Source organism: Carettochelys insculpta, chromosome 1, assembly GCF_033958435.1.
Source record: "Carettochelys insculpta isolate YL-2023 chromosome 1, ASM3395843v1, whole genome shotgun sequence".
Classification (NCBI taxonomy): Eukaryota; Metazoa; Chordata; order Testudines; family Carettochelyidae; genus Carettochelys; species Carettochelys insculpta.
In genome coordinates this window covers 349,941,634-349,967,625 of record NC_134137.1, presented here as the reverse complement: position 1 = coordinate 349,967,625, position 25,992 = coordinate 349,941,634, and the positions used below count along the sequence as shown (strand labels likewise).

Below are 25,992 nucleotides of genomic sequence, written 5' to 3'. Positions count from 1 at the left end.
ATTTATGGCAGTGCCTCATTAAAACCAGATCAGCTAGAGCAACATGCAAAAGACCGAACAGGCTGGCGTCTCTTGTATGACACACGTATGACAACTTTGAAGAGCAGCGGCGCCTACGACTCATTGATGCTCGTGAGAGGAAAAAAGCAACAGCAGCAGCTGCACCAACAGAGCCAGGACAACTCCCTTGCCCCCACTGTGAATGCCCATGCCATACAAAGCTTGGACTCCTCAGCCCCTTGTGAGTCCACAACCAATGAGCCCAGGCACACTCAAGATATCATTGTCGGACACGACGGACTACCTACTAATCATTAGCATCTTCCGACCTCGCTCATTACCATGCCCCTTCTGAAAGGACGGGGCTAATACAGATGTGGCTTGTGCGGCTGACTATTATAAAACCACGTCTCTAAAAAACTGTTGCTGCCCCTGCCCACGAGCTGCAGTCAGGCACAAGGGCAGCAGTCTGAGCGGACTTTGTAGGGCCCCATAACCGTGAAGGATGGTCTCAGACTGGGGCCTTCAGCTGCAGGTGAAGAGTGCAGGCTCCAGTCAGGCAGTGCTTTATTTCGGGCAGCGCCTGGCGGGGCGGGCGGCAGGATCCCTGGTTCCGCACTGCAATTCCAGCCCCTTGGAGCTGCACAGTGAGTGCTTGGGACAGGAGCAGCCCATGGAAACTCCTCGCTTCCCTCCCACCGTCACGCTCCACAGGAACGCGCTGACCGCTTCCGGGAGCAATGCGGAGCCAGGGCAGGCTGGGAGCTTGCCTCAGCCCCAGGGCCCTGCCAGACTGTCAGCGGCCTGGAGCAGGCCAGGACCAAGGGGCGCTGCCTCTCAGAGGAATCACCCCTCCGGAACTACGATTCCCGGCATGCATTGGGCTCCTCTTGCACCGCCCCAATGTCTTCGGGCCTGGGTCACGAGGCTGCAACCTAGTTTAAACCAACCAATCAGGAGGCGTGATGGGTGACTGGGATGCCTGCTGCTGGCCGCGAGTGTTTCAAATGTGCTGTCGCGCATCGCTTCTCTTATAAGGGGCCCAGCGCGGGCCGAGGACGGGACACGGTCGCCGCGTCAGCAGGACGGCCTCACGGGCGGGAGCGGTCAGGTGCGGAGCTCGGGACGGAGGGGCGCGGCAAGACGCATGGGGGCGAAGGAGGGGCCCGGTGCGGGGAGAAGCGCGGGGTGAAGGAGCGGCTCGCCCCGGCCCAGTGGGACACGGGGGCTTTGTCCAGCCGCGAGGGTGAGGGCGGGGACCGCTGTTGCCATGGGAGCGGCGAGCGAGCAGAGGGTGCGGGGTTTAAGGCGCTGTTTGCCTCAGCCGCATCGAGAGCTGCCCACGGGAGGGGGCTTGAAATTCCCCGACTTCCTCAGGCCCTCGGCAAAGAGCCTGCAGCCACCCGCAGCGGGTGTTTCTAGTCTGCTTAGTTGAACTTGGGGGCAGTGCTAACGTTGCTTAGCCGAGCGAGACATTGGCTGCTTCCTTCCCTGAGCTAAAGGCGGTCCCCGGCCCCCAGGGTCTGTGACGGGGTCACACGGAATCTGCTCCGGGGAAACGCACTGAACTTTGCTCTCGCTCATCCACATGTTTCAAAAAAGACTTTGTGTTAAGGCGCTGTGGTCTTTGTTACCGAGCTCTAACTCGGTAGGCCGCAGAAGCTACTTACCTAGGCCGTGTCTACACTTACTAAAAACTTCGAAATGGCCAAATGGAAGAATAGTAATGAGATGCTGAAATGCATATTCAGTGCCTCATTAGCATGCCACTGGCCATGGCACTTCGAAAGTACAGTGGTTTGCTTGCCCACAGCTCGTCTACAAAGGGGTCCTTTTCAAAAGGACCCCACCAACATCGAAATCCCCTTATTCCTATCAGGCGATATGATGAGCCGCGGGCAAGCGAACCGTGGTGCTGGTGGCATGCTAAGGAGGTGCTGCTTATGCATTTCAGCACCTCATTAGTATTCTTCCCTTTGGCCATTAGCATGGCCATTTTGAAGCTTTTAGTAAGTATAAATGTAGCCATAGGGTGACAGGTACCAGAGGGGTAGCCGAGTTAGTCTGTATCTTCAAAAGCAACAAGAAGTCCTGTGGCAGCTTACAGACTAACATATTTTTGGAACGTAACAGAGAGGAAGCTGTGCTAGTCTACATACTGTCAAAACAAAAAGCTGTCAAGTAGCGCTTTAAAGACTAGCAAAATAATAATAAACCTATAAATTATTTTGCTAGTCTTTAAAGTGCTACTTGACTGCTTTTTGTTTTGATAGTGTATAGACTAGCACAGCTTCCTCTCTGTTACTATTAAATTGTGAAGCTTTTTTGAAATGTCTTATTTTGCAGATGTTATGGAGGAAGGAATAGCAATGTCAGTGGGCAGGTCAAGTAATATGACTGAAGAAAAACTAGATGTTTCCAAGAATAGAGGTAGGTGGCAAATATTGTTTCATCATCTTTTTTGGGATAGACCAGCTGGAGGTACTTCCTAAGGTACAGCTACGCTGCAGCTTAGGGTATAATTTCCACCTTGGATAGACATACACATGCTAGCTTTGACTGAGCTGTTAGTAGGCTAAAAATAACAGCCTAGTCACAGTAGTGCAGGTAGCAGTGCAGACAGCAGGAGCTTTCTGCCTGAGATCCACTTTATCCATTCCTTACCCCCCTCCTTTTTTTTTTTTTTTCCCTTCTGTATCCCAGTTAAGAGCTTTTTGTTTTCTGCTGCCTTTTAGTTCCAGACAGGCCTTCTCATTCCCTTGTTTTCACCTAGCTGTTGTCCTCTTGACTTGTTCTGTGTCTTATTCAAGCAAGTCCTCTTACGCTCTTCCTTACTAACAAACAAAAAGCAGTCAAGTAGCACTTGGCTCAGTCTGATTCTTGACCTTCCCCCCCCGCACCCCTCCACTCTCTGATTTGCTCACCTTGATTACCTTTTTCTGATTTGTCCTCCTTGCTTATTGTTTTTGGTTCTCTGTGTCTTAAATATTGAGTCTGTTCTGGTCTGGCTATGGTCTGAAGAAGTGGGTCTGTCCCACGAAAGCTCACCTAATAAACTATTTTGCTAGTCTTTAAAGTGCTACTTGACTGCTTTTTGTTTTGATAGAACCAAAAACAGTAATCAAGGAGGACAAATCAGGAAAAAAATTATCAAGGTGAGCAAATCAGAGAGTGGAGGAGTGTGGGGTGGGGGCGGGGGAAGGTCAAGAATTAGATTAAGCCAAGTGTGCAGACAAGCCCCTCTAGTGACTCAGAAAATTCCCATCCCAGTTCAAACCTTGTGTTAATGTGCCGAATTTGAATATAAAAGACAGCTCCACCGCTTCTCTTTGAATAGCGATGTGAAAATTTTTTTTCGGTAACACGCATACTCTTAAGTCATTAACAGAAAGTCAACATTTAATGGAATGGGGCAAACTGGTTTGTGGATCTGTAGTGTTTTGATGTCTGTTTTGTGCCCATTAACCCTTTGTCTAAGGGAGTTAGAAGTCTGTCCAATATACAAAGCATCTGGGCATTGTTGGCACATGATGGCATATATGATGTTAGTAGAGGAGCATGAGAAAGTGCCTGTGATTCTGAGAGTAACCTGGTTAGGTCCAGTGATGGTATTTCCAGAGAAGATATGTGAACAAAGCTGGCAGCAGGCTTTGTTGCAAGGAAAGGTTCCAGGACTGGTATTCGTGGGGTATAGACTGTGGCTGTTTGTGAGGATCCTCAAAAGGTTGGGAGGTTGTCTGAAGGAGAGAACAGGCCTGTCACCTAGGGCCTTCTGGAGTGTGGCATCCTGATTAAGGATAGGTTGTAGGTCTTTAATAATTTGTTGCAGTGGTTTGAGTTGGGGGCTGTAAGTGGTGACCAGTGGTGTTCTGTTCTTGGCTTTTTTGGGCTGATCTTGGAGTAGCTGGTCTCTGGGTATTCGTCTGGCCCTGTCAATTTTTTTTTTTTTTTTTTTTTTTTTTTACTTCTCCTGGTGGGTAATTCAGGTTTATGACTATTTGGTAAAGATCTTGTAGCTTTTGGTCTCTGTCAGTTGAATCAGAGCAAATGCAATTGTATCTAAGAGCTTGACTGTACACAATGGATCTAGTTATGTGTGCAGGATGGAAGCTAGAAGGGTGTAGATAAGTAGGTTTTTGGTACAGCGTGGTACTGATAAGGCCATCCTTGATTAGTACACTCCAGTACTACAAATAGACAGGGCCAGATGAATACAAGTGGTTTGAACCGGGATGGGAATTTTGAGTCACTATAGGGGCTCGTCTGCATACTTGGCTTGCTGTAATTCTTGATTTCCCCCTGCCACCCACTCCTCCACTCTCTGATTTGCTCACGTTGATCCTTTCTTCCTGATTTGTCCTCCTTGATTACTGTTTTTTGGTTCTCTGTGCCTTAAATATTGAGTCTGTTCTGGTATGGCTATGGTCTGAAGAAATGGGTCTGTCCCATGAAAGCTCACCTAATAAAATTATTTTGCTAGTCTTTAAAGTGCTGCTTGACTGCTTTTTGTTTTGATAGTATATAGACTAGCACAGCTCCCTCTCTGTTACTATTCTTTCTTACTAAGAGGGTGGAAGTCTGTCCTAGCTTCTTTATTTACTATCTCATTTCCATTGCCTTTAAACATCTGACAACAGGTTTATATTTCACCCTTCTATTTCTCTTCCAACTCTGACCCCTTCCAATCCGGTGCTTTCCCATTTCATCAGAATTGCTCTAATTAAAATAACTTTCTCATTTTCTCGTCTTTCTGCTGACTCTAAACATAATTAATCATCTTTTCTTCAGCTGTAAACTTCCAAAGTGGAATTTAGTAGCTTATTTTAATTTTCAGTTAAGTGCAATGCAAAAGTAATGGGTGATTACTTAAGCACCTTTTAAACTGACTGTTTTCTGACAGTCATCTTGACATTGACTCCATTTCAGTGTTAAAAGTCATCCTAGTCACGTTCCTTGAGGATTCTCAATAACCCTTTTGTGTTTACAACATTATTTTTTAAATGTTTAACATTTTTTAAATGTTTCTCTTCCTCTTGTTGTATGACTTCTACAAACAGAAACCTTGTGCTGAAACAAGAACACAGACTGGGTAAATCTACACTAGAAGCATCTGTCTACAGAAGTTACTGTTAGAAGAGATGTTCCAACAAAATTTCTGTTGACAGATCACGTTGACACGTAAAAGTGGCTCAGTCTTTTGATTTGCTCTGACAAAAGATCCGCCCCAGAGCGTTTGTGTCTCTTTTGTCAACAGTCTCTGTTGTCAAAATGCATTTTGTGTGTAGATGCTCTGAGGTTTTTTGTCGACAAAACTCCTTAGTGTCAAATACACACTAAGATATTTTTCCTAGTCTTTAGGTTTTAATAATGTTGACTGTTAATACTTCAAACAGATATTAGTATTGCAGTAAATCTTTATCTACAGCAATGGTCACAATTGATCACTCTATTTTTCAGACTTGCCCTTTCTAACTGATGAAAAATTTGATTTTGACCTTTCACTGTCTCCTGCAAGGTAAGCTAAGTAAGATCATATACATACTGGAAATGCAAATGCTTTTACAGCATCTTAATTGTTTTGTCTGTCTTACAGTGGAAATGAAGATGAAGTTTTTGTTGGACCACTAGGGCACAAAGAAAAATGTGTTGCTGTTAATATTGAAGCAAGGAAAGATGCTGAAGAAAAGAGCTCTCAAACCCCTGATACACTTATGTGGAGTCCTCTTAGTGGAGAGAAATTTGTGGAAATTTTTAAAGAAGCTCACTTGGTAGCACTGCAGCTGGAAAGTGGTAACAAAAATGAACAGAACAAAGTCTCCCAACCAGAAGGACCAAAACCCAAAGTTATAGAAAAATTTGTGCAAGAATCCAAGTCAAAACTAAAAATTTTCCAAACAGGAAGCATAGAAAAAAGCCCTAGGGCTATTAAAAGGGAGACATACTGTGTGTGGGACAGCCCAATTTGTCAACTGCCACCTTCCTTTCAGAAGCGTTCAGATTTACCTGTGACAGCAGTTAACAAAACGTGTGTCCTTCAAACTCCTCCAAATACATCTAGTCCTCTTAAAATCCATAATTCTCCTAAAATACCAGTTTCACCTCTAGTCCAAGAACAACAAGCTGATGGGAAACATAAAAAGCCAATAAGTAAATTGCACACACAGGCTTTATCTGCTCTTGGAAAAAGTAATCAGCTGACAGAAAAGGTACAGAATTTTCTTCTAGACAACTTAATAAAAAAGGGGTTGACATGAGTTAATGCATCTCTCCATTGAGAACATCAAATAGGAAGCTGACTTTATCCAGAAAGCTGGCAAACAGAAAAGTTAAAATTAAGGTATATTTTACCTTGCAATACTAATGCTAGCAGAGCAGTAGTTATTGAAGTAGTGGTTAGAATGGAAAAAGGTTGTTGCGTTTTTTTCATTAACTGAATTGAAGTTATTAATTATTGAAGTCTTATTAATGTTTGATATTTTCTCATCCCTCTGATAAAATGTTTGCTGTCTATTGATTTTGGTGCCAACAGGCTCTTCGCTTATGGTTTGAGCATTGGCCTACTAAACCCAGGGTTGAGAGTTTAGTCCTTGAGGCTGCCATTTAGTGATTTTTTTTTTTGGTGGGGGGCGGGGTTGCTTCTTGGCCCTGACAAGAGGGCAGGGGACTGGACTTGATGACCTCCCAAGGTCCCTTTCAGTTCTATGAGATGTGTAACTCCATATAGAATATATTGAGCTCTTCAAAATTGGCAGTAATAAGCATAGTTCTGTAGATATAGAAGTAATAACAGCTAGCTTTTTATTCCTGAGGAGGAGGGTGAGGGAATGCTGCTATAGGGGAGAGGGTGGGAAAGCTTCTGTAGTGTGTGCCATTTTTTCCCCCTGGGTCTCCCATCCCATAGCATTGATATTACAGCTGGTTGTGTGAATTGCTATTTTGAATAGACTTGTGAGCTGTTTATTTTGACTCCAACTGCTAGCCATGAAAGGTTTAATCAGGCAGTAATCCATTCTCTGTTGGACCATTGGAAACAAGGGATTGTGTGTGCCTTACGTTATGCCTGCAGATGTGGAACCTACCTGCCTTAAAATAAGTAACAGGCACTGCAGTCTAAGGGGATGTACGTGGATTGAAAATCCCATAGAGACTAACTTGCTGCAGAGGGATTGCATTATGATGATATGTCTGTCTTTAAAGCCAATTTCAGTAAGTGGGGACATAGTCTATATTGTATTTAACAACTTTAAAGTCTAAATTAAGAACTTTGAACTTTTAATATTTAGCAAACCACACACTTGGTAGATGCAATTAGCTTTTCTGTTGGCTGGTATTAAAAGATAATTTATTGAATAGATCAGCTCAGCTTACGCAAAATCTTCAGATCAACAGAAATTATAATAGCTTTCAAATAAATGTAAAAATTGAATCTTACAGCCAAAACCAGGGGAAAAGCATTTGAACAGCATGGGATCATCTGAAGATCTACTTTCTGATAAATCCAGTGTTGCGTCAGATGTATGTGATTCATCATTCAATGGCAGCTCATCATTACAAGACAAGAGAGCTCTTTCTTCTCAAAGCAAGGTAATAGCAAGTGCTAATTCAACTGCAGAGTGAAAATATTCTTAGAGTACTGGTGACTCTTAAATGCAGAAGACAAACCTAACTTTCTCACTTAAATTTAATGCCATCGTTGTGTCTTACTGGAATAGCGGTGACAGAAGCCAAATTCTAGGAATCATAGCACTGCAATTTAAGGACTCATGTCAGCCAAGAATAGCTCATGGAATATATTTTGTCTCAGTTTTGTTAAAACTCCATTGTTAGCCACTTATTACTGCCCATGCAGTTTATCACACATCTCGCCTCTCCTCACTCCTTTGCATAAGAGATGCCTAATCTCATGGTAAGGAATACACTTAAATGAAATATTGGCTGTTCTCACCACCTCTGTCGCTAATGGAACAGTCTTAATTATTACAGTCAAACTTGCCCAATTGCTTTTTCTAAGAAAAGGTAATAATGTGGAATATTGAGCAGGGAGGGAGGTACAGCAATTCAAAAATGGACTCTGGTGGTCTGTCCCATTAATCTTGATTTCTAGATACTTAAAGAATCTATACTAAGGATATATTTTGAGCTAGCCAGGATGGAGGAAGAGGGCAGATGGACACCACTGGGCTAATCATTTTCAAGACCTATCCTATTCCAATTTTACATTAGAACTTAGGTGTCATAATTTTTTTCCTTACCAACAGTCTGCTTTTTACTGAAGCATTTTAAAAGAGGATTATGGAACTTATCCCTGGGACAAATGAACCCAAAAACAGTCATGCACAATGATCTAGAAATCTAGCAAAGGAAAATGTTGTGTTTGCTTAAAGTTTTTTTTTTTTTTTTTTGCCAGATTATTTATTTATTTATCATCTTTATTCACAGTTTGGGTTAAGGAAGACCCAGTTAAAACCTCCTGGTACTACTAATGGTCCTCTAAGAAAGAACACCTCATCATCTTCATCATCATCTGCTTCCAGCATGAACTCCAGTTTGAATTCAAGCTTGCCTGCCTCTCCCATAGGAGGAAATGGTGGTAATTTTGCATAGAAATGCAGCACTCCTGTCACTTTAAAATAACTAGTGTGGGCTTTTGACCTGTAGATTCCAGAGTTTGAAGTATTGTTCCCATGATATGAATGGCAAAATAGGTGAGGTCCTATATTTAATTGTCCAGGAAGGTGCAAGCTCTCCAGTTACACAGGGGTCTATGTACCTTCTGCCAATAGAAGATGGTCCAATAAAAGATATTATCTGAACCACTGTATCTCTTTGGGGTTGAGAAGAAAAGACTAAGAATTCATTTAAGTTGACTCAGTGTAGTAGTTAGTTCAAGGTCTTGACTTCTAGCACTTGAATTAAACCAGACACTTTAAAATTGGTGAGGCCAATATGTGCAAAATAGGATCTGATGCAATTAAAGTAGTCCATAATAGTTCTTTTCTGGTTAGAATTATATCTAGTCGCAAGAACCTCAAAATGCCACAGTGGTACATCTGATTTAGAGAACAAACCTTATGAAGTGGAGAATAAAGGGTAGGTAGAAATGTCTGTTTCTCAACCCCAATTTTGGACTCCAAAGTCCCCCATTCTAAATGTTTACTCATGGCAAACGAAACAGTAATATCACAAAGATTATGGTTAACATAAAAAGAGAATAATGCTATTGTTAAAGCTTTGTCAGGACTTACTAGAAACAGCAGTGGAATACAATTGCTTACAGCTTCTTGATCCATTTTAAAGCAAGGCTAAAGTACAAATCTCTTAATATTCTTTATTTAAACATCTGTCTGTTGTGAAAATTCTGCCTAAGGAGTCTAGGCTTGGGAGCTTTTCTAAGCTTTACGTTTCTAAGTTCTGTATTAGTTTTTCATGCTAAATATATACGTACCAAGTCTCTGTTCCTGTAGCTGTGCACTCTGTTCTGAATACAGTTAAAACCATGAGTTACGTGAGGGTTGTGCTCCTGCGCACCCTTGTGTAACTCAAATTTCATGCAAGTTGTGGGGAACTGGGAAACAGGCGGCAGCCAGGTGCAGCTTCTCCCTGGCATACAGCCATGGCAGCTCGGCTTCTCCAAGCTGAGGTGGTGCAGCTGCCTGCCCAACTTCCCCCAGCTGGGGGAGTTGGGGACTGAAGTGTGGAGCTGGCAAAGGACCTGCACTCCTGCTAACCACCATCTCCTAGGAACCCCAGAATTTAGACTTGTGCTTAACTCATGTTAACACAAGTTAAGTGCAAGTTGGAATCGCGCATATCAGGAGTTCACTGCATATGTCAGCAGACTGTATTTCCTATTAAAAACTTAATGACAAAGGCCTAGCACTGCTGTCCGATTTACATCAAGAGCAGGGGTTGCTAAGCTTTTTTACTGCATATCAACTTCCTGCATACTCCTAACCCTCTCATCACTGATATTTTGTATATTTTTCTTAATGCTGCCCCTCTTCATAGAATCATAGAACATTAGGACCAGAAGGGGCCTCGAGAGGCCATAGAGTCCAGTCCCCTGCCCCGACGGCAGGACCGACCACTATCCACACCATCCCTGATAGACATCTATCTAATCTGTTCTTAAATATCTCCAGCGAGGGAGATTCCACAACCTCCCCTGGCAACTTATTCCAGTACTTGACCACCCTGACAGTTAGGAACCTTTTCCTAATGTCCAACCTAAACTTCCCTTGCTGCAGCTTAAGTCCATTGCCTCTTGCTCTCTCCTCAGAGGCCAAGAAGAACAAGTTTTCTCCCTCTTCCTTATGACACCCTTTAAGATATCTGAAAACCGCTATCATGTCCCCCCTCAATCTTCTTTTTTCCAAGCTAAACAAGCCCAATTCTTTCAGCCTTTCTTCATAAGTCATGTTCTCCAGACCTTTTATCATTCTAGTTGCTCTTCTCTGGACCTTCTCTAATTTCTCCACATCTTTCTTGAATTGGGGTGCCCAGAACTGGACACAATATTCCAGCTGAGGTCTAACCAGCACAGAGTAGAGCGGTAGAATGATTTCTTGTGTCTTGTTCACAACAAACCTGCTAATGCATCCCAGAATCACGTTTGCTTTTTTTGCAACAGCATCACACTGTTGACTCATATTTAACTTGTGATCTACTAGAACCCCTAGATCCTTTTCTGCTGTACTCCTTCCTAGACAGTCTCTTCCCACTCTGTATGCGTGAAACAGATTATTCCTTCCTAAGTGCAGCACCTTACATTTATCTTTATTAAACTTCATCCTGTTTACTTCAGACCATTTCTCAATTTATCTAGATCATTCTGAATTATGACCCTATCCTCCAAGGTAGTTGCAACCCCTCCCAGCTTGGTATCATCTGCAAACTTAATAAGCGTACTTTCTATGCCAATATCCAAATCATTAATGAAGATATTGAACAGAACTGGTCCCAAAACAGACCCCTGCGGAACCCTACTTGTTATGCTTTTCCAGCTGGATTGAGCACCATTAACAACTACTCTCTGGGTGCGATTTGCCAGCCAGTTATGCACCCACCTTATTGCAGCGCGATTTAAGTTGGACTTGCCTAGTTTGTCGATAAGAATATTATGTGAGACCGTATCAAATGCTTTACTAAAGTCTAGGTATACCACATCCACTGCTTCTCCCTTATCTACGAGTCTCGTTATCGTGTCAAAAAAAGCTATCGGGTTGGCTTGACATGATTTGTTTTTTACAAAACCATGCTGGCTGTTCCCTATCACTTTACTACCTTCCAAGTGCTTGCAGATGACTTCCTTAACTACCTGCTCCATTATCTTTCCTGGCACAGAAGTTAAGCTTACTGGCCTGTAATTTCCTGGGTTGTTCTTATTCCCCTTTTTGTAGATGGGCACTATATTGGCCCTCTTCCAGTCTTCTGGAATCTCTCCTGTCTCCCATGACTTTCCAAAAATGAGAGCTAACGGCTCAGCTACCTCTTCTATCAGCTCCTTGAGGATTCTAGGATGCATTTCATCAGGCCCTGGTGACTTGCAGACATCTAATTTTTCCAAATGGTTTTTAACTTGTTCTTTTTCTATTTCAAAAACTAACTCTACCCCTTTTCCACCAGCATTCTCTGTCAGGCATTCCTTCAGATTTCTCTGTGAAGACCAAAACAAAGAAGTCATTAAGCATCTCTGCTATTTCCAAGTTCCCCATTACTGTTTCTCCCTCCTCACTGAGCAATGGCCCTACCCTGTCCTTGGTCTTCCTCTTGTTTCTAATATATTTGTAAAAGGCCTTCTTGTTACCCTTTATGCCTGTAGCTAGTTGGAGCTTATTTTGTGCCTTTGCCCTTCTAATTTTACTCCTGCATTCCTGTGTTATTTGCCTGTGTTCATTCTTTGTAATTTGTCCCAGTTTCCATTTTTTATAGGATTCCTTTTTTAGTTTGAGATCATGCAGGATCTCCTTGTTAAGCGAAGGCGGTCTTTGCCCATATTTACTATCTTTCCTACATAGGGGAATAGCTTGTTTTTGGGCCCTTAATAACGTCTCTTTGAAAAACTGCCAACTCTCCTCAGTTGTTTTTCCCCTCAGTTTTTCCTCCCATGGGATCTTACCTACCAGCTCTCTGAGTTTACCAAAATCTGCCTTCCTGAAATCCATCATCTCTGTTTTGCTAGAGACAAAAGGGGGCTATATGTCTTTCTCCAGCCATTTGCCCATATTTTGCTGTTACATACGGATATAATTACAACGTAACACATACAGACCACACCCTCCCACCAAAAAATTATAAGTTTGGAGCTTAGACTGAACAGTTGCTGGTTAGCTGAACACACAATATATGGTGACTGAGATCTGTGTGTGTCTGCATCTTGTAGTAAATCAACTACTGCATTTTATACACACAATTTCCACAGTTTTAAAGCTTTGGATAAGTAGCCTGTTGTAAAAATGCAATAAATAAAATGATCTGCCCACAATTTCTCCTGCATACCTCCATCGAGATGTCTTATAAACCACTAGCATAACACAGGCCATGTCTGAACTTAACTGGGGATCCATGCTGCAGCAGGGGTCAATTTTAGCAGGTCTGTACCTCAAAGCACTCTCCAATAATCTGCTGAATAAAAAGATTATGGCAAGTTGATTGTGTGTACCACTGATGCAGCATGGTCTAGACACAACAGGAAGTTGACCTAAGCTTCATCAACTAGAGCTGTATTATAGACATAGCTGGAGTAGTATAGCATAGGTCAACTTCAGCGAGGCCACAGCTAGGTAACACCTACTATAGGGGCAAAACTGCTACTTACACCAGCATATGTAAGTTGACTACTGCTATCCTATGGCCTATGGTCATAAAATGCAGTGTACCACAAAGGGGCAAGTCTTTGTTCACGATTCTTAATCTTATTTTTATCCCATTTTTTTTTTTGAGGGGGCAGAGACACTTTTACTGTATTAGACCTCCCCCCCCCCCCCCCCCTTGCAGCACCAAACTGCCCCCAGATTTACCCACTGTCTGCTTTCTTCAACAGCCCCAGCCTTAGACACTCCTCCTCCTCCCCCTGCAGCCTCTTCACTGGGGCTGCTAGGCTGGGTGGCTCTCCCAGCAATTAACTCAAATGTTAAGGTTTCAGTACCTAGGCAAAAGGTAATTGCTGTCCTTAATGACAGAGAGAGCTGCTGGAGATGGCAGCTATCTCTGTTGATATCTGCCTGAGGCAGCAGTGTTAAGAAGCTGTAAATGACTTCTTTAACAGCCACATGCAGCTGGGAACTGCCCAGCTGGAGACCTTTAACAAATCTAATGGGGACCCATGGGTTGGGAATCCCTGTTCTACATACACTACATCCTATTTCTGATGCCAAACTATTCAAATACATCAGTACCTAAACTCAACTGGTTTATGTCCAGTTACAAGCACTTGGAATGAATTGGAGACTTTTACATGTGTTTTAATGGGAATTTAGTGTCGCTCTTGTGAGTTCACTTACGAGCAGAAATTTGGGAAGGAATTGTGCTCGTATAGTGAGGGATGAGTGTAAGTTCTCCTGGAATAGTTTATTTAAAAATAAAGCTAATGTGTAGACATATCCTAGGTAACCTAGTCAATAATACATTACCTTTTTAAGGGTCAAGAAAATACTGTTGTAAGCTTGTTGTGGCTTGCTTTTTTGCCCACAGCTTTAAACACATCTATGCTACATAGGTCTCCCCTACTGTTAAGAACTTTTATCTGAAAATTTAGTTTTAATAACAAAAACAAACTTGTCTTAAGTAACCTAAACTTCATGATCTTAATTCAATGGGAAAACTAATGTGTCCTGGAAATATTGAATACAAATTTCTAATAACTGTCTAGCAAATCTACTTAGTTTAATTGAAAAATTAAGATTAAGTGAATATGTAGTGTACTGAAACTTGTCACTTAAAAATAACTTTTTTAAAATACTCTTAACTGGATTAGTTAGGTAAAGAAACTTCATTGACTGTCCCTTAAAATGTGTATTTTATATAGGTAGGCCAACTATATTGAAAATACAAATTATGCTTAAATATAACTAAAGAAAGCATATTTAAGTTTTTCTCAAAATGTCTTGTTTCATTTGACCTCATTCTAAATCCATGTCAAGGAGGCTTTTCTGAAGTATCAAAGAGAGCCATTTTGTAGAGTGTCTCTCTCTCTCTCTCTGTCTCTCTCTCTCTCTCTCTCTCTCACACACACACACACACACACACACACACACACACACACACACACACACACACACACACACACACACACACACACACACACAGCCTCCCACTTTTCATTCTTCTAGGATTTCAAAACTAGAGGCTAACAAAATTTTGAAGCCTTAAAATTGTAACAGCTGACAATCGCAGATGCCTGAACACTCGCCACAAATCGCTTGTATCTTCAGCTGCACTTGAGTAAAATAAGATGCTCTTGTAATTAAGTGTGCGTAATTGAAGGCGAAACAACCTCTGAATTGCTGGTTAACTTTGCACTTTCTATCTTTTAGCTAAATCAAGTGTCTCTTCAAAAATTTCTGTGAGCAACTCCAAACTCTCATCTACCACACAAAGACTGGCTACGGTTAGACCTATCAGAATGTCTTCTGTGCAGGCTGTCCATTCTGATGTGTCCTGCAAACAAACAAGATCTGCTAGTTCTCCTAAAATATCTACTGCTCGGAATTTAGCCAGATCTTCAGCTTCTGTGACAGGGTCCCAAATTCTAGCCAGTGGAATTCAGAGACTGAGCTCAGTTCCTAATCTGCAGAAGATATCTCAGCAGAACAAAGATGGAAGTGCAGCAAAAGGAAACACATGCCCAAAAGGAAATCCTAAAGTTGTACTCACACCTACTAATCAGATTAAGGTCCCTAAGAAATATGGAGGTAAGAAGATATATTGGAAAGCAGTTCTTGGGTTAACTTGATTTTTGATTTTTAACACTTTGAACATTCCTTGCACTGTGTGCTAATAGACTGAAATATTTTTATCTGTGTATTGTTCCAGAGCTTTTGAGATGTGACTTGTTGATGTTTATAGCTGAAAATTAAACTAATACAGATTAAAAATAGGTAATAGCATAGACTAACATTTTTACTTTCCCTTAGGTTCATCACCAGGAAACACAGCACCAAAAGTAGCAGAGCCAATCAGATTACTATCTTGTGGCACATTGGGAAGGTAATGTCGTAATTAAAATTCATTGGATCACTTGAATGTTTTCCTTAAGTAGACCTACTTTTTGAGAAAGGTGTATTAACTAGGTAACCTGAATTTTAAAAGTGCAGTTTTAGTTACTTTTAGTTACATTGGGAGGTTTCTGTAGTCTGCTGATGACTTCCAGACTTCTGCTAATAAAAATGTTAATTTACCCTGGGATATGAAAATTGATTGGGTAACAGAAATATGTAACTGCAGTTCGTGGACAACTCTCAAGTGCAGGAGACCTGAATCAGCTCTCATATAGCAGTGATAGTTCTGGGCTATGTCTACATGGATAGCCTTTGTCAACAGAGGTCACTGTTGACAGAGAAACCTTGACAATACCTCTGAGAGAGTGCAGATGGAGCAGATTGCTTTTTTTGATCTTCTTATGTGTAGACGCAGAGAGCTGCCAGACTGCCCAGCCCTCTCGACAGAACAGCTGACCGGAAGCTCTGCAAATAGGGCTCCCTGGTGAATCGGAGCCCTCTCTGTCCACAGAATTGTCTACACAAGCACTCTGTCAACAAAACACTGTCAAAAGAGGTGCCATACCTGGTAATGGAGAGGTATAACGCTGCCAACTGAACAGCTGAGTTTTGTTGATTTTTAAACTCCTGACAGAGTGCTTTGGCCGTGTAGACCAGTGGTGTCCAAAAAACAAGACACCTGATCACTGCACCCTACTCCCCTGCCCCTGGGGACTCGCCATAGGAACACAACGTAGCATCCAAGAAGCCACCAAGCCAGCCACACGGCTTCCGAGCATCTGCATGGTGCCCAAGGAGCCACTGAGCCGATGCACCAGCCCCCCAAAGCTGCTTTCACCACAATATGCTTCCCAATTTGCCATATGTGGTGAACAGGGTGCATGTTGGACACCACGGGTGTAGATGCACCATGGGTTTTTGTCAACAAAAGCTGTTTTGTCAACAGAAGCTGCCCATGTAGACATGGCCCTGCAGAACTAATGAGGTATGGGGTGGTGTTTTTTGTGAAGTTAAATTGTGAATATACTCAAGAAGCAAATCTATTTTTCGGTTGTTTTTACATAATACCCTGTACTTGAGAGCACTTCCAAGATCTGTTACACTGAGTTATATTTCTGCTTCTGTCTCAAACTAACTTGAATTTTTCATAACGTGAAGGGTTAAAACCTCTAACTGAACCTTAACTGTGATGATGTGACCAGTTCCAACATAATATAGTAATCTTTTTTTTTTTAATGTTCAAATTTAGTTATCCCAACACATTCCTGTTTGTGTTATGAAGCCTGCCTTGTGTTTCTGTTTGAGTAGTATTCAGAGTGAAGTTGTAACAAGTTTCTAGAAGCTGTCAGTTAAATGAGTACCACTTTTTTTTCCCCTCTAGCAATGTGGCTGTCTGCACGCCTCTCAGACCTTCAGAAGATGGGGCTTCACAGAACTCTTGTCTTAGTTCCAGGTCTATTTTAGTTACTCCAGCCAGTATAAAACGTTCTGCTCTGCCTACACCTGCTAGTCGTCGTATCTCAGGAATTCCAGCAATGACTCCTAAAACTATGCCAAGATCTGTCTCCTCTCCACGTTTTATGTCTGCACATCGTGTCTCCAGTATGTCTGCCAAAAAGACACTTGCAGCTGGGTAAGATATCGTGCATGTAACATGGCCTTATTAAGTCTATTAAAATTTCTATTGACTTCAGTGAGGGAAGTATTTTGTCCTAGATGTACAGATGCTGTATAGTCACAGGTAAGAGATTTCATGTACTGCTGAATAGACACATATCCAGGTAACCAGCAAAATAATACAGCTATTCTTGTTGGTTCTTACAAACTTAATTCTCTATGGTTTGGTTTGCATGAATCCTTAAATCAGACGCTAATGTTGGACTCCCTAGCACATCTTAATCCATTGCTTGATCATATCTTCACACTACCTGTGAATCAGCTTGAATTATGTACATCATAGAACTTGTATCTGAGGAATTATCCTGCTTTCAGCCAACTTGATTGCACAGTGACCATAGGAGTGTTGGAACACAAAGTTACAGTGACACTTCTATACTTCCTAGACAGTTAGTTCAAATGCTGTACTTTTTACCTTCTGTTTAATACATTACATTGTAAGGTGTTGGCCAATCTTATGCTGTCACCACTGTAAAAATTGACATTCTAAGAGGTCAAGGATTGTTAAAAATTAAACCATTCTTGCTCCATGAGGTGGTTGTAGTAAGATGACCACTGGGTCACCTTCAGTCAATGCATTATGCTTTTCCAGCATAATGAGTAAACATCATCCCCAGAAGAAAACAGTGGAGGAATGTAATAAGATGAAGGCCTACTCCCGTGCAGCACAGGCTTGGTCTGAGGCTTAGCTGACAATGGACAAAACATGGCTAACATAAAACAAACCTAAGCTGTGAGCAAGAGGCAGGCCCCCGATAACGGAACTTGGCAAAACACCGATTGGGAATCGGCCCAGATACAGAACAATAATTGGTACAGGTGGTAAACTGAAATCATGTGGTACCGTCAGCTCATTAAAAAAGGCCTGGTACCAACTCCACAGATCCAGATCCAGGTTCAGAAAAGGGTCTAAAATGATGGCATGATGGACAGAGGTGATCTAATCAAACCACAAGGTACAGGATGATGGGTGGTAACCGACATCAGGGGGTGGCAACCTGATATGTCAGCAGTGAGTGTGATTTGTTTGCCACCCCAATATATAAGCACAAACATATGGCCTGTGGGCCACAATCTATCCTGTGGAGCCTTTTCATCTGGCCCACAGACCTATCCGTGGCACAGCATGGAGCCTCCCATTCAACTTTTACAATGGCATGTGGCTTTTTAAGGGGCCATTTGCAACTCCTGCCACTCGCTCCTCCTCTGGCTCCCTGCCCTAGCACACTGAGAAGGTAGAACTCAATTTCATTGGTTTAATGGCTGGCAGGAGGGATCTGGCCATTAAGCCAATTAAATTGAGTCTCTGTTATATCCGCACAGCAGGGAGTTGCCCCTGCCATGCTGTATGTGGGGGAAGGGAGTAGGAGGGCTGAGCGGGGAGCTGTGTGGCCACAGTGAGGAGGAGATGAGATAATGTCCCAGTGAAGGAACAGTTGAGGGGGTGGCAGCACACAGAGGTCCTGTGTAAGGAAAGCTAATCCTCTGTTTGGGGCTGCAAGGGGTTAAGCTTGGGGACAGGGTGGAGTGGTGATTTGGTGCTGTGAGGGATTTAAGCCTGGAAATTGGGGTGGCATGGTGGTTTGGGGCTAGCTTGTGTTTGGCCCCTGGAACACGTGAAAAATTGGCCACTCCACCATATATAAAGTGGTGTCTTGTGGGGGCAGTCTTCTTCTATGGCCTGGAGGGCAATGGAAATTTCCCACTGATAGTCATTGCATTGTGGCAAGTACATGTGCGCTGTGGTTCGGTAGGGTCTGCTGACAACAGTTACTGTACTTTGCTTAACAATAAACCTGGCCTGGCACCTTCGATCCTTTTTCTGGTTAGTTGTCTTTAGAAGCCCTCTCAGGGTCTGCTGCAGTTATTGAGCGCACATGCAGGCTGCCTTCTGGTTATCATCAGTGGAGCCAGAGACCTATGAAGACCCCATGGCAGTAAATCTTCCTAACTACAGTGGTCTTTCCATGCCGTAGTTGAGTCGGTGACTGCATAGCATGGGGAATCTAGGCAGCACCACCACAATTCTTTACCTGCCCTGTGGAGAGGATGCATTCTCTCCCATCTTGTCACAAGCTCCAAATATGCACATATATCTTAAGCTAATAATTATGGCAGCCTTGTGGTGCTGATTCACAGAGTAAAATTTAACTAATCTTAAATTTCGCCTTGTGCCAAAAATAAAAGAAAAAAACTTCTTTGTTCCAGTATAACCCAAGCATCATCATGCCTCAGACATTGTTACTTCCTCAGAGCACACATCCAAAATGTCCTTTCTTCTTAAAACTCTTCTCTTTCACAACTTTCCTATTGGCTCCTTGATTGTTAAGCTTGCAGCTTAGGAATCCTCCGACTTGTCCCTGTACTTTTTCACTTTACTGGGGATTGGACTGAACAATCACAGTGACGTGCAAAACTCTCACTTCTCTGGATAAGCTTCCAGAAATTTAAGCTAAAATATTCAAATTTATGCTAAAATTATCTACCAGATATGGACTGCCAGTTTTGTTTGTACGCTGTAGACAACTTTGACTTGTCCATCTGAATTGTAATCCCTCAAGGTGGGGGCAGTTTCTTAAGTTCTGTCTAGTACCTTGCATGCTTTTGGACAATGAATAAGTAAGACTTTACTTTCAGACTGAGGGTACTCACAAAATGAAAAATAATAAAGCTGCAAGTTGCATTTTAGTTTCTGTACAACAGCTAAATGACATGAACCTTATCTTGTTGATATTTAATAGTAATGGTCTTAAATACTTGCCAACTTTCCCTCCAGTTCTAAACAGACAAAGGATTCCAAGACACAGGCATCATCATTTGAAGATGATGATTTATCTCCTCCACCTGTGATGCCTCTTACACTTGTCTTTTCACCAGAAAAGACAACTGAAATAGGAGAGAATGAAATACAAGAAGAAATGCAAAAACAGCCAGCTGAAGAAGCACAAACTAATGAGGTGGGTACACTGAATCCATTTGTCCCCTCTTCTAAAATCTGCCACTCAGTGAACTGTATGAAAATGTGTACTCTACAAAAAAAACTTGCTCAAATTTTGACGCGAGTGTATATGCACCCTCTGGTGTTTTGCTTATCATACCACGGACTGGTGTTTCTTCATTGGGTTAAATGTTCCGGGGGAAAAGTAATTTCAAAGGGACCTGCACAAATAGAGGTTAAATTTAAATTTTCTCTGTTACCTGCACTTGGAAGCCTTTATGTATTAATCATGAAACACATGAAGTAATTCCAATTGCCATTAAACAATATTTTTGGACCGTATCAAAAATAGAGAACTGTTCAAACCATAGTTGGAAAAGACAAAAGGCTAACCTCATAGTTACTGGAATAGCAACTTGCTTTCAAATATTGGGCATAGACCAAACTTAAAAACTATTGGTTCAGCTGTAGTTATTTTCTCCAGTAGCCTATTTACAGAATGGTGGAAGCTTGCTGTGGATTTTATTTAGTGCATGTGACTAATGGCTAACTAACTGAATAGAGGTGCAAGTAAAGGTGGTGATCTTTTTTGAGCTGTTTCTTTATCAGAATACTATCAGGTCACAATTGCAGTTACAAGATCAAAACTGAAATATGAAACTTAAGAATATTTTTTTTCAAATCTGATTTTAGCATGTCCGTAATACTTAACCACCCCTGCTTTACACACTGATTCTCCCTATATCCACCAGACAATGCTGCTTTACCTTTAGGATGGTTTTCGTATAACCTACAAACCTAAAAGTGGTTGGTGGTTTTTTTTGTTTTTTTTTTTTTTTTAATGGCTTTTCCCTACACACTAATAGGGAATGCTTCTGAAGGAAGCACAATAAATGGAAAAAAATAAACTTTACTATTTCTAGGTCTTGCTGGTAGATATTGGAATAATTGAAACTCCAGTTGCAGCTTTGGAATGTGAAAGCAGACCTCTCATTGACCTTTCTAATACTCCAGAAGTGAATAAAGTTATTCCTCTAAAACCTATGGTGGTAGGACAGGTAAGGTATCTCAACCTTTTCTGTTGGTTGTTTGTTTTTCCATAAAAGCATAAAATTGCACAAAAAATTGTTTGGGTTTGTATGTAGAACAGTTATTTCTCCCATGTAACAATCTATTGTATATGAGTTGTGCTTGGCAGTAGTATCAAATATTTAATTCAGCATCCTTAGTCAAGTTGTATCCAATTTATGGAGTAAAATAGAATGTCTTTTTCTGGCAATTTTTTATCCTAGAGATTGAGAGGAGATTGAATGGTTTATTGTAAAACAGAGCTACAACTGAGCATCTCAGTTCATGAATCAAGGACCTGACTGTATTCAGCCCTGCATGGCTCACTCCTTCTGTGCTGTTTTTGAAAGTCAAAGTTAGCTGCATCAATTATTTATTGTAGGAACGCAGCTCTGTGCAGGCTCACTAAACTTCTCTTAATAGCAGCAGTATGTTATGACATTTGTTTTAGTATATATTGTGATGGTGTACAGGGGGCTGGATAGACTCGCCCCACGGATGCAGCTGGTGAGGAAGTCATATTCAGAGCATTCAGATTCTTGCAGAAATTAATTCTGGGGCATGCATTGCATGCATAAATGGCACACTACTGCTTACTAGCCATGTACACCAATAATGTGGAGGCTAGAATATGTTCCTGGTACTCTTCTCTGCCGTGAGACCGTATTCTGTCTTGTTATGGTCGTCAAAGCCCCAGTTGCAGCTCTGGTTTTTTCAACACTTCACCAATTCAGACAAGTTTGGCATGTGGAGTTGTGTGTAAAATGGCCCATTGCTCCTGACTTTGGCCACCACTCTTCAAAGTCCGGGCTTGACACTGACGCTTGCTTTAAGAGTAGTTTGCTCGTTTTTCTACCACTGCCAGCACAGAAAAGCAAATGTGGTAGTGCGCACTGAAAATATTCTGATGCTCAAGACTCATTTGCATACAATTGGTGTAGGATTTAACTAAGTCATTTCATGACTTAAAATTGGGAAGGAGCGATAAGGGGAATAAGCTATTACCTAAATCTGTTACGACTCCCTGAAGCAAATGATGCTTTTAGGGGAACAATAACTGGATAAAAACATCTATTGAAAGTGCTGATTCACAAAGGGGCCTAGCTTTGTGACATGAGCACCCAGAAAAATTGTAAGACAACTGAGATCTGCAAAGTCTGAATTAAACATTTCTATCCTTTATGCAAGGAATGGGGGAGGAAGAGTACAGCACACATGTGCATGTGTGCCTGCACACGTGCACAAGGGTTAGGGTACTCATCTAGGATGAGCTTGCCAGTTTAAGTATTCCTCTCTGCCTGGATGAGGGGAGCAGTGGGTTTGCCTTCCTGGCCAATGGGAGCCGCAGGAAATAATGCAGGCCATGACACTACTTCTTGCAGCTCTTGTCCAAGAACAGCAAACCACAGCCAATGCAAACTGCAGGTGACTGTACGTGCAGATGGTCAGGTAAATAAAGCATCTGGTGAGCTGCCAGGGGCTAACTGTGGTGAACTGTGTCCAGCCCGCAGGCCACGTATTGCCCACCTGAGTCACACATTTAAACAGGCCTCTCCAACTTCTCAGATTAATGCTCTAATCTCAGGGCTATGAGATATTCTGATGTCAGTTTTTTCCCAACTGTTCCATTTTGGATAAATAGTTAAAGGGGTGTGTGACACTTCCCAGGATACAATCTGAATTAATTGCTGTTCTCCGTCCTGGGGTGCCTTTTATACTGCCTTGTTGTGAGTGCAACCACTCTTGGTCTGCAAACACACAGCCTCTAGCTTGTAAATCACTCCCAGGTATACTGTAAGAGTTCTATAGCTACCCACCTTGGAATTATGTTGTAAGGCAACACTAGCAAGCTTCCATCCCCAAAGCCCCCCAGAATGTGTGTCTAATACTGTCCTCCTGTCGCTGGACAATCCAAGCTTATATAAAGGCTGCCATCTAATTAATAGACGCTGATATGCATTAATCTTGTTCTCTAAAATGGAGTGTCCCCAAACACTTAAATCCAAACATACTGATAGATAAAACAAAACCAATTTTACTAACTGCAGAATGAATGAAGCATGATGAATGAAGTAAAATGTGACTAACCCCTAACGTAATGAATTCGAAGCTAAAGCTTTCTCACTACATGATTTGGCTGAATCTTTCAGCCAGGATCCCTCCACAGTATAATGCTTTCTTACACACCAAGCAGCAACAGCACTTGAAAGTGAATGTTCCCCGTATTTACATCTCTTCCTTCTCTTTCAAGAATGATCTCCAGCTGGGGTTCAGGAGACTGAAAGTCTGTGGAGATGGGAATTTCTGGCTGTTTCTTTGCCAAGGTGTAAAGTTCTTGCTCGCATCCTTTTTTGCTTGCTAAAGTATGGGCACTTAACCAGATGTTAGTCCATTTTATTTAGTTGACAACTGGCTGAGGCATCCGTTTGCCCTTTTTTTTTTCTAAACACGGAACATGTCTTAGTACTACCATATAATGTTGGCATATGTATTTTACAAGGAAAATAATAAGTACAGAATGGGTTTTCATATGATACCTGACAAGGCATACTTTCATACAAAATTAATTATAGTTGTATTACCAAAGAAGTGAACGTAGGGACTAGACTGTAACTGGTGGGTCGGGGAGGAAGGGAGAGTATTAGGAATGAAAAGGGGTGAGTAGAACACATGCTTCTCTCTGGGATCTCCCAACAGCAAGTAGAGGCAGCGGATCACCTACTGTCCTGGCTTTTGTGACTCCCATTCTTATTCTCCTCTCCCTATGTGGTACAGGAAATAGGAGTACCTAACTCTGACTTTGAATCACAGGCTACATCTACACTAGAAGCATCCAATTACAGAAGTTACTGTTGGAAGATATGATCGGACAAAACTTCTGTCCACAGATTGCGTGGACACACAAAAGCAGATTGATCTTTTGGCCCACTCAAAAAGGCCCCCTGAGCTTATACGTAGCTTTTTTGTTTATAGTTTCTGTTGATAAAATGCACTTTGTGTGTTGATGCTCTGCGAGTTTTATTGACAAACCCCCATTGTGGCAACAAAACTCAATAGTGTAGATGTAAATCCAGTGATTATTTAAAAACAAAAATAAAAAACCTTAAGCTCAGTGTTGCAATGCTCAGTATGACAGCAACAGATTCCCAAATGGACTTTAGCTGCAAGATTCAGTCCTCCTGTGTTCTGCATAAACTCTTGGGTGTTTGATCTGTAGTTTTGTTGCTACACTAAGTAAAATTGTTTTGATTTTAACTGTTAGATGCTAATTTGGTCCTGGTAGACTAGCATTTTTTTGATACCTTGGATCAGAGATTTTTTTTTTTTTTTTGGCAGGAGAGACTAGGCTTCTTTTCTATAACACCTAGCATGAAGTACTCTGATCGGTGTCTCTGGTTGTTGCTGTAATTTAAACTTTTACATATAGGTAAAGAGGTTCTAAACTGAACATCTTGAATATTTTGTCTTCAGGCATATGCAGAATCTTTAACAACACTGCTATTGTTCCAGATGTAACTGGACTACTATTGGGATGACTGGATGCAGTTACCTATGTGCAGAGTATCTAGCCAGGATTAGCTAAATGTTGTTGTCACTTCCTGTCTTTCAGCTAATAGATTTGAGTTCCCCTCTAATCACTCTGAGTCCTGAAGTGAACAAAGAGAATCTGGATTCCCCTCTGCTGAAGTTCTAAAATGACCAGAACCAAAATGCATCTTGGTACGAGCATCTGCAATCTCGATTTGATTTATTAGCCATCTTAATACTGTTCGGAGTGAATGATATATCCTGCAATAGAATCTCTTTAAAGTACTACTGAATGTACAATGTACACAGTGGAACTAGAATAATCTGTTCAGCAAAACCACATTGGAAACATTAATGCAACTGTCTTCATGCTTTATTGCAGATGTGTAGGGTTTTTTTAAAAAAAAAAAGTGCTGTTTAGTTTTAGTGAAATTATTTTGTCTAATATATAAAATTAACCTTCAAAGGGTTTTGTACTAAATAAAATTATCTAATGTACTGAAATTAAATGGAAAACTTAAAGCTAATGTAGTAGGTGTGTGTGTGTCAAAGGAGGGATAGAAGTGGTCTGTATATGTTGAAAAGTATAGTCTGGAAATGTTTTTTGGGCTAAGTGTGTTATACAAGTGTACCATGGAGTATTTCAACAGGCTAAAATATCTACATTTTAATAAAAGCACCTGGCTCTTAAGGGCTCATAGAAATATAATCAGGCTAATGTTAAAGAGGGTAGTGGCAGGACTTTGCAGGCTCCACCATTTGTTTGCATTTCACAGACAAAGGCTTATAACAGATTCAGAAAATTGGATCAGAGTGAAAAATGCATTTATACTAATCTTAACTGCTGATGCCTTCAATGTAGGGGAACATGGCAGCATTAGCTAGAACAATGAGATCAGCTGTGGAAAGCAAGGTCAAGGATAGGATTTGACAGGGCCATCTGGTCCACTGTATAAGAGAAGTAACTCTAGATGCAAAAAAATAGGAAGTCAAGAATAAGATGTAAAATAAGCACATTTGATGTGTAAGAAATCACATCTGAAGCCTTCTGCTGGAGGGTCTTACTTAGAGGACCCTGGCAGGGCCTGGAAGTTTTTTGTTTTTTTGTTTTGTTTTTTTAAAAAATCCTTCAGCTAACTAGCCCATAGTCCATAACAACTCCAACTCAGTATTTAAAACTATATAAAAGTGAAGTTGAAAACATAGTCTGCTATAAGCTGAGTTATTTAGTTTAAAACTCCTGATAAAGATTCTTTTAAGGGTCCTAGTAAACCATGGATTCTAGAAATGGAGGACACTTGAAATCACTGAAATGTCTCATGCTGTTATGGGATGAGGCTACCTTGTTTTAGGGAGGGGCTAGTTGGGTGTGGGGGTCACTAGCAGCGGGGAGCCCTGCAGACCTACAACTGTGGAAATTCTTGCTGCTGGCTGCCTGTAGCCTCCCTACCCTTTGTCCTTGTGATACAGGTGGATCTCTGATTCCCAGAATATAGCTTAGGCCAGAGCTTAGTGTTTTGCCCAGCTGGTTCCTTAAGGGTTTGAAAAGGCATGCAGGGCAAC

At 41.7% G+C, this 25,992-nt stretch overlaps 1 protein-coding gene across 3 annotated transcripts; it reads left to right on the top strand.

Moving 5' to 3' along the window:
- Positions 1–1,054: 1,054 nt before the first annotated feature.
- Positions 1,055–24,643, top strand: GTSE1 (G2 and S-phase expressed 1). 3 transcript variants are annotated; one of them, XM_075016044.1, is made up of 12 exons: positions 1,055–1,111; positions 2,347–2,430; positions 5,458–5,515; positions 5,594–6,206; positions 7,435–7,584; positions 8,440–8,587; positions 14,535–14,912; positions 15,135–15,207; positions 16,600–16,851; positions 19,672–19,852; positions 20,757–20,891; positions 24,512–24,643. In XM_075016044.1, the coding sequence occupies exons 2-12, from the start codon at positions 2,352–2,354 to the stop codon at positions 24,593–24,595; spliced, it is 2,151 nt and encodes a 716-aa protein (XP_074872145.1). In that variant the 5' UTR covers positions 1,055–1,111; positions 2,347–2,351; the 3' UTR covers positions 24,596–24,643. The 3 variants fall into 3 exon arrangements, with proteins under 3 accessions (XP_074872145.1, XP_074872129.1, XP_074872137.1); XM_075016028.1 differs by having other exon boundaries at positions 8,440–8,590; XM_075016036.1 differs by lacking the exon at positions 1,055–1,111 and adding an exon at positions 1,204–1,246 and having other exon boundaries at positions 8,440–8,590.
- The last annotated feature ends 1,349 nt before the right edge of the window (positions 24,644–25,992 follow it).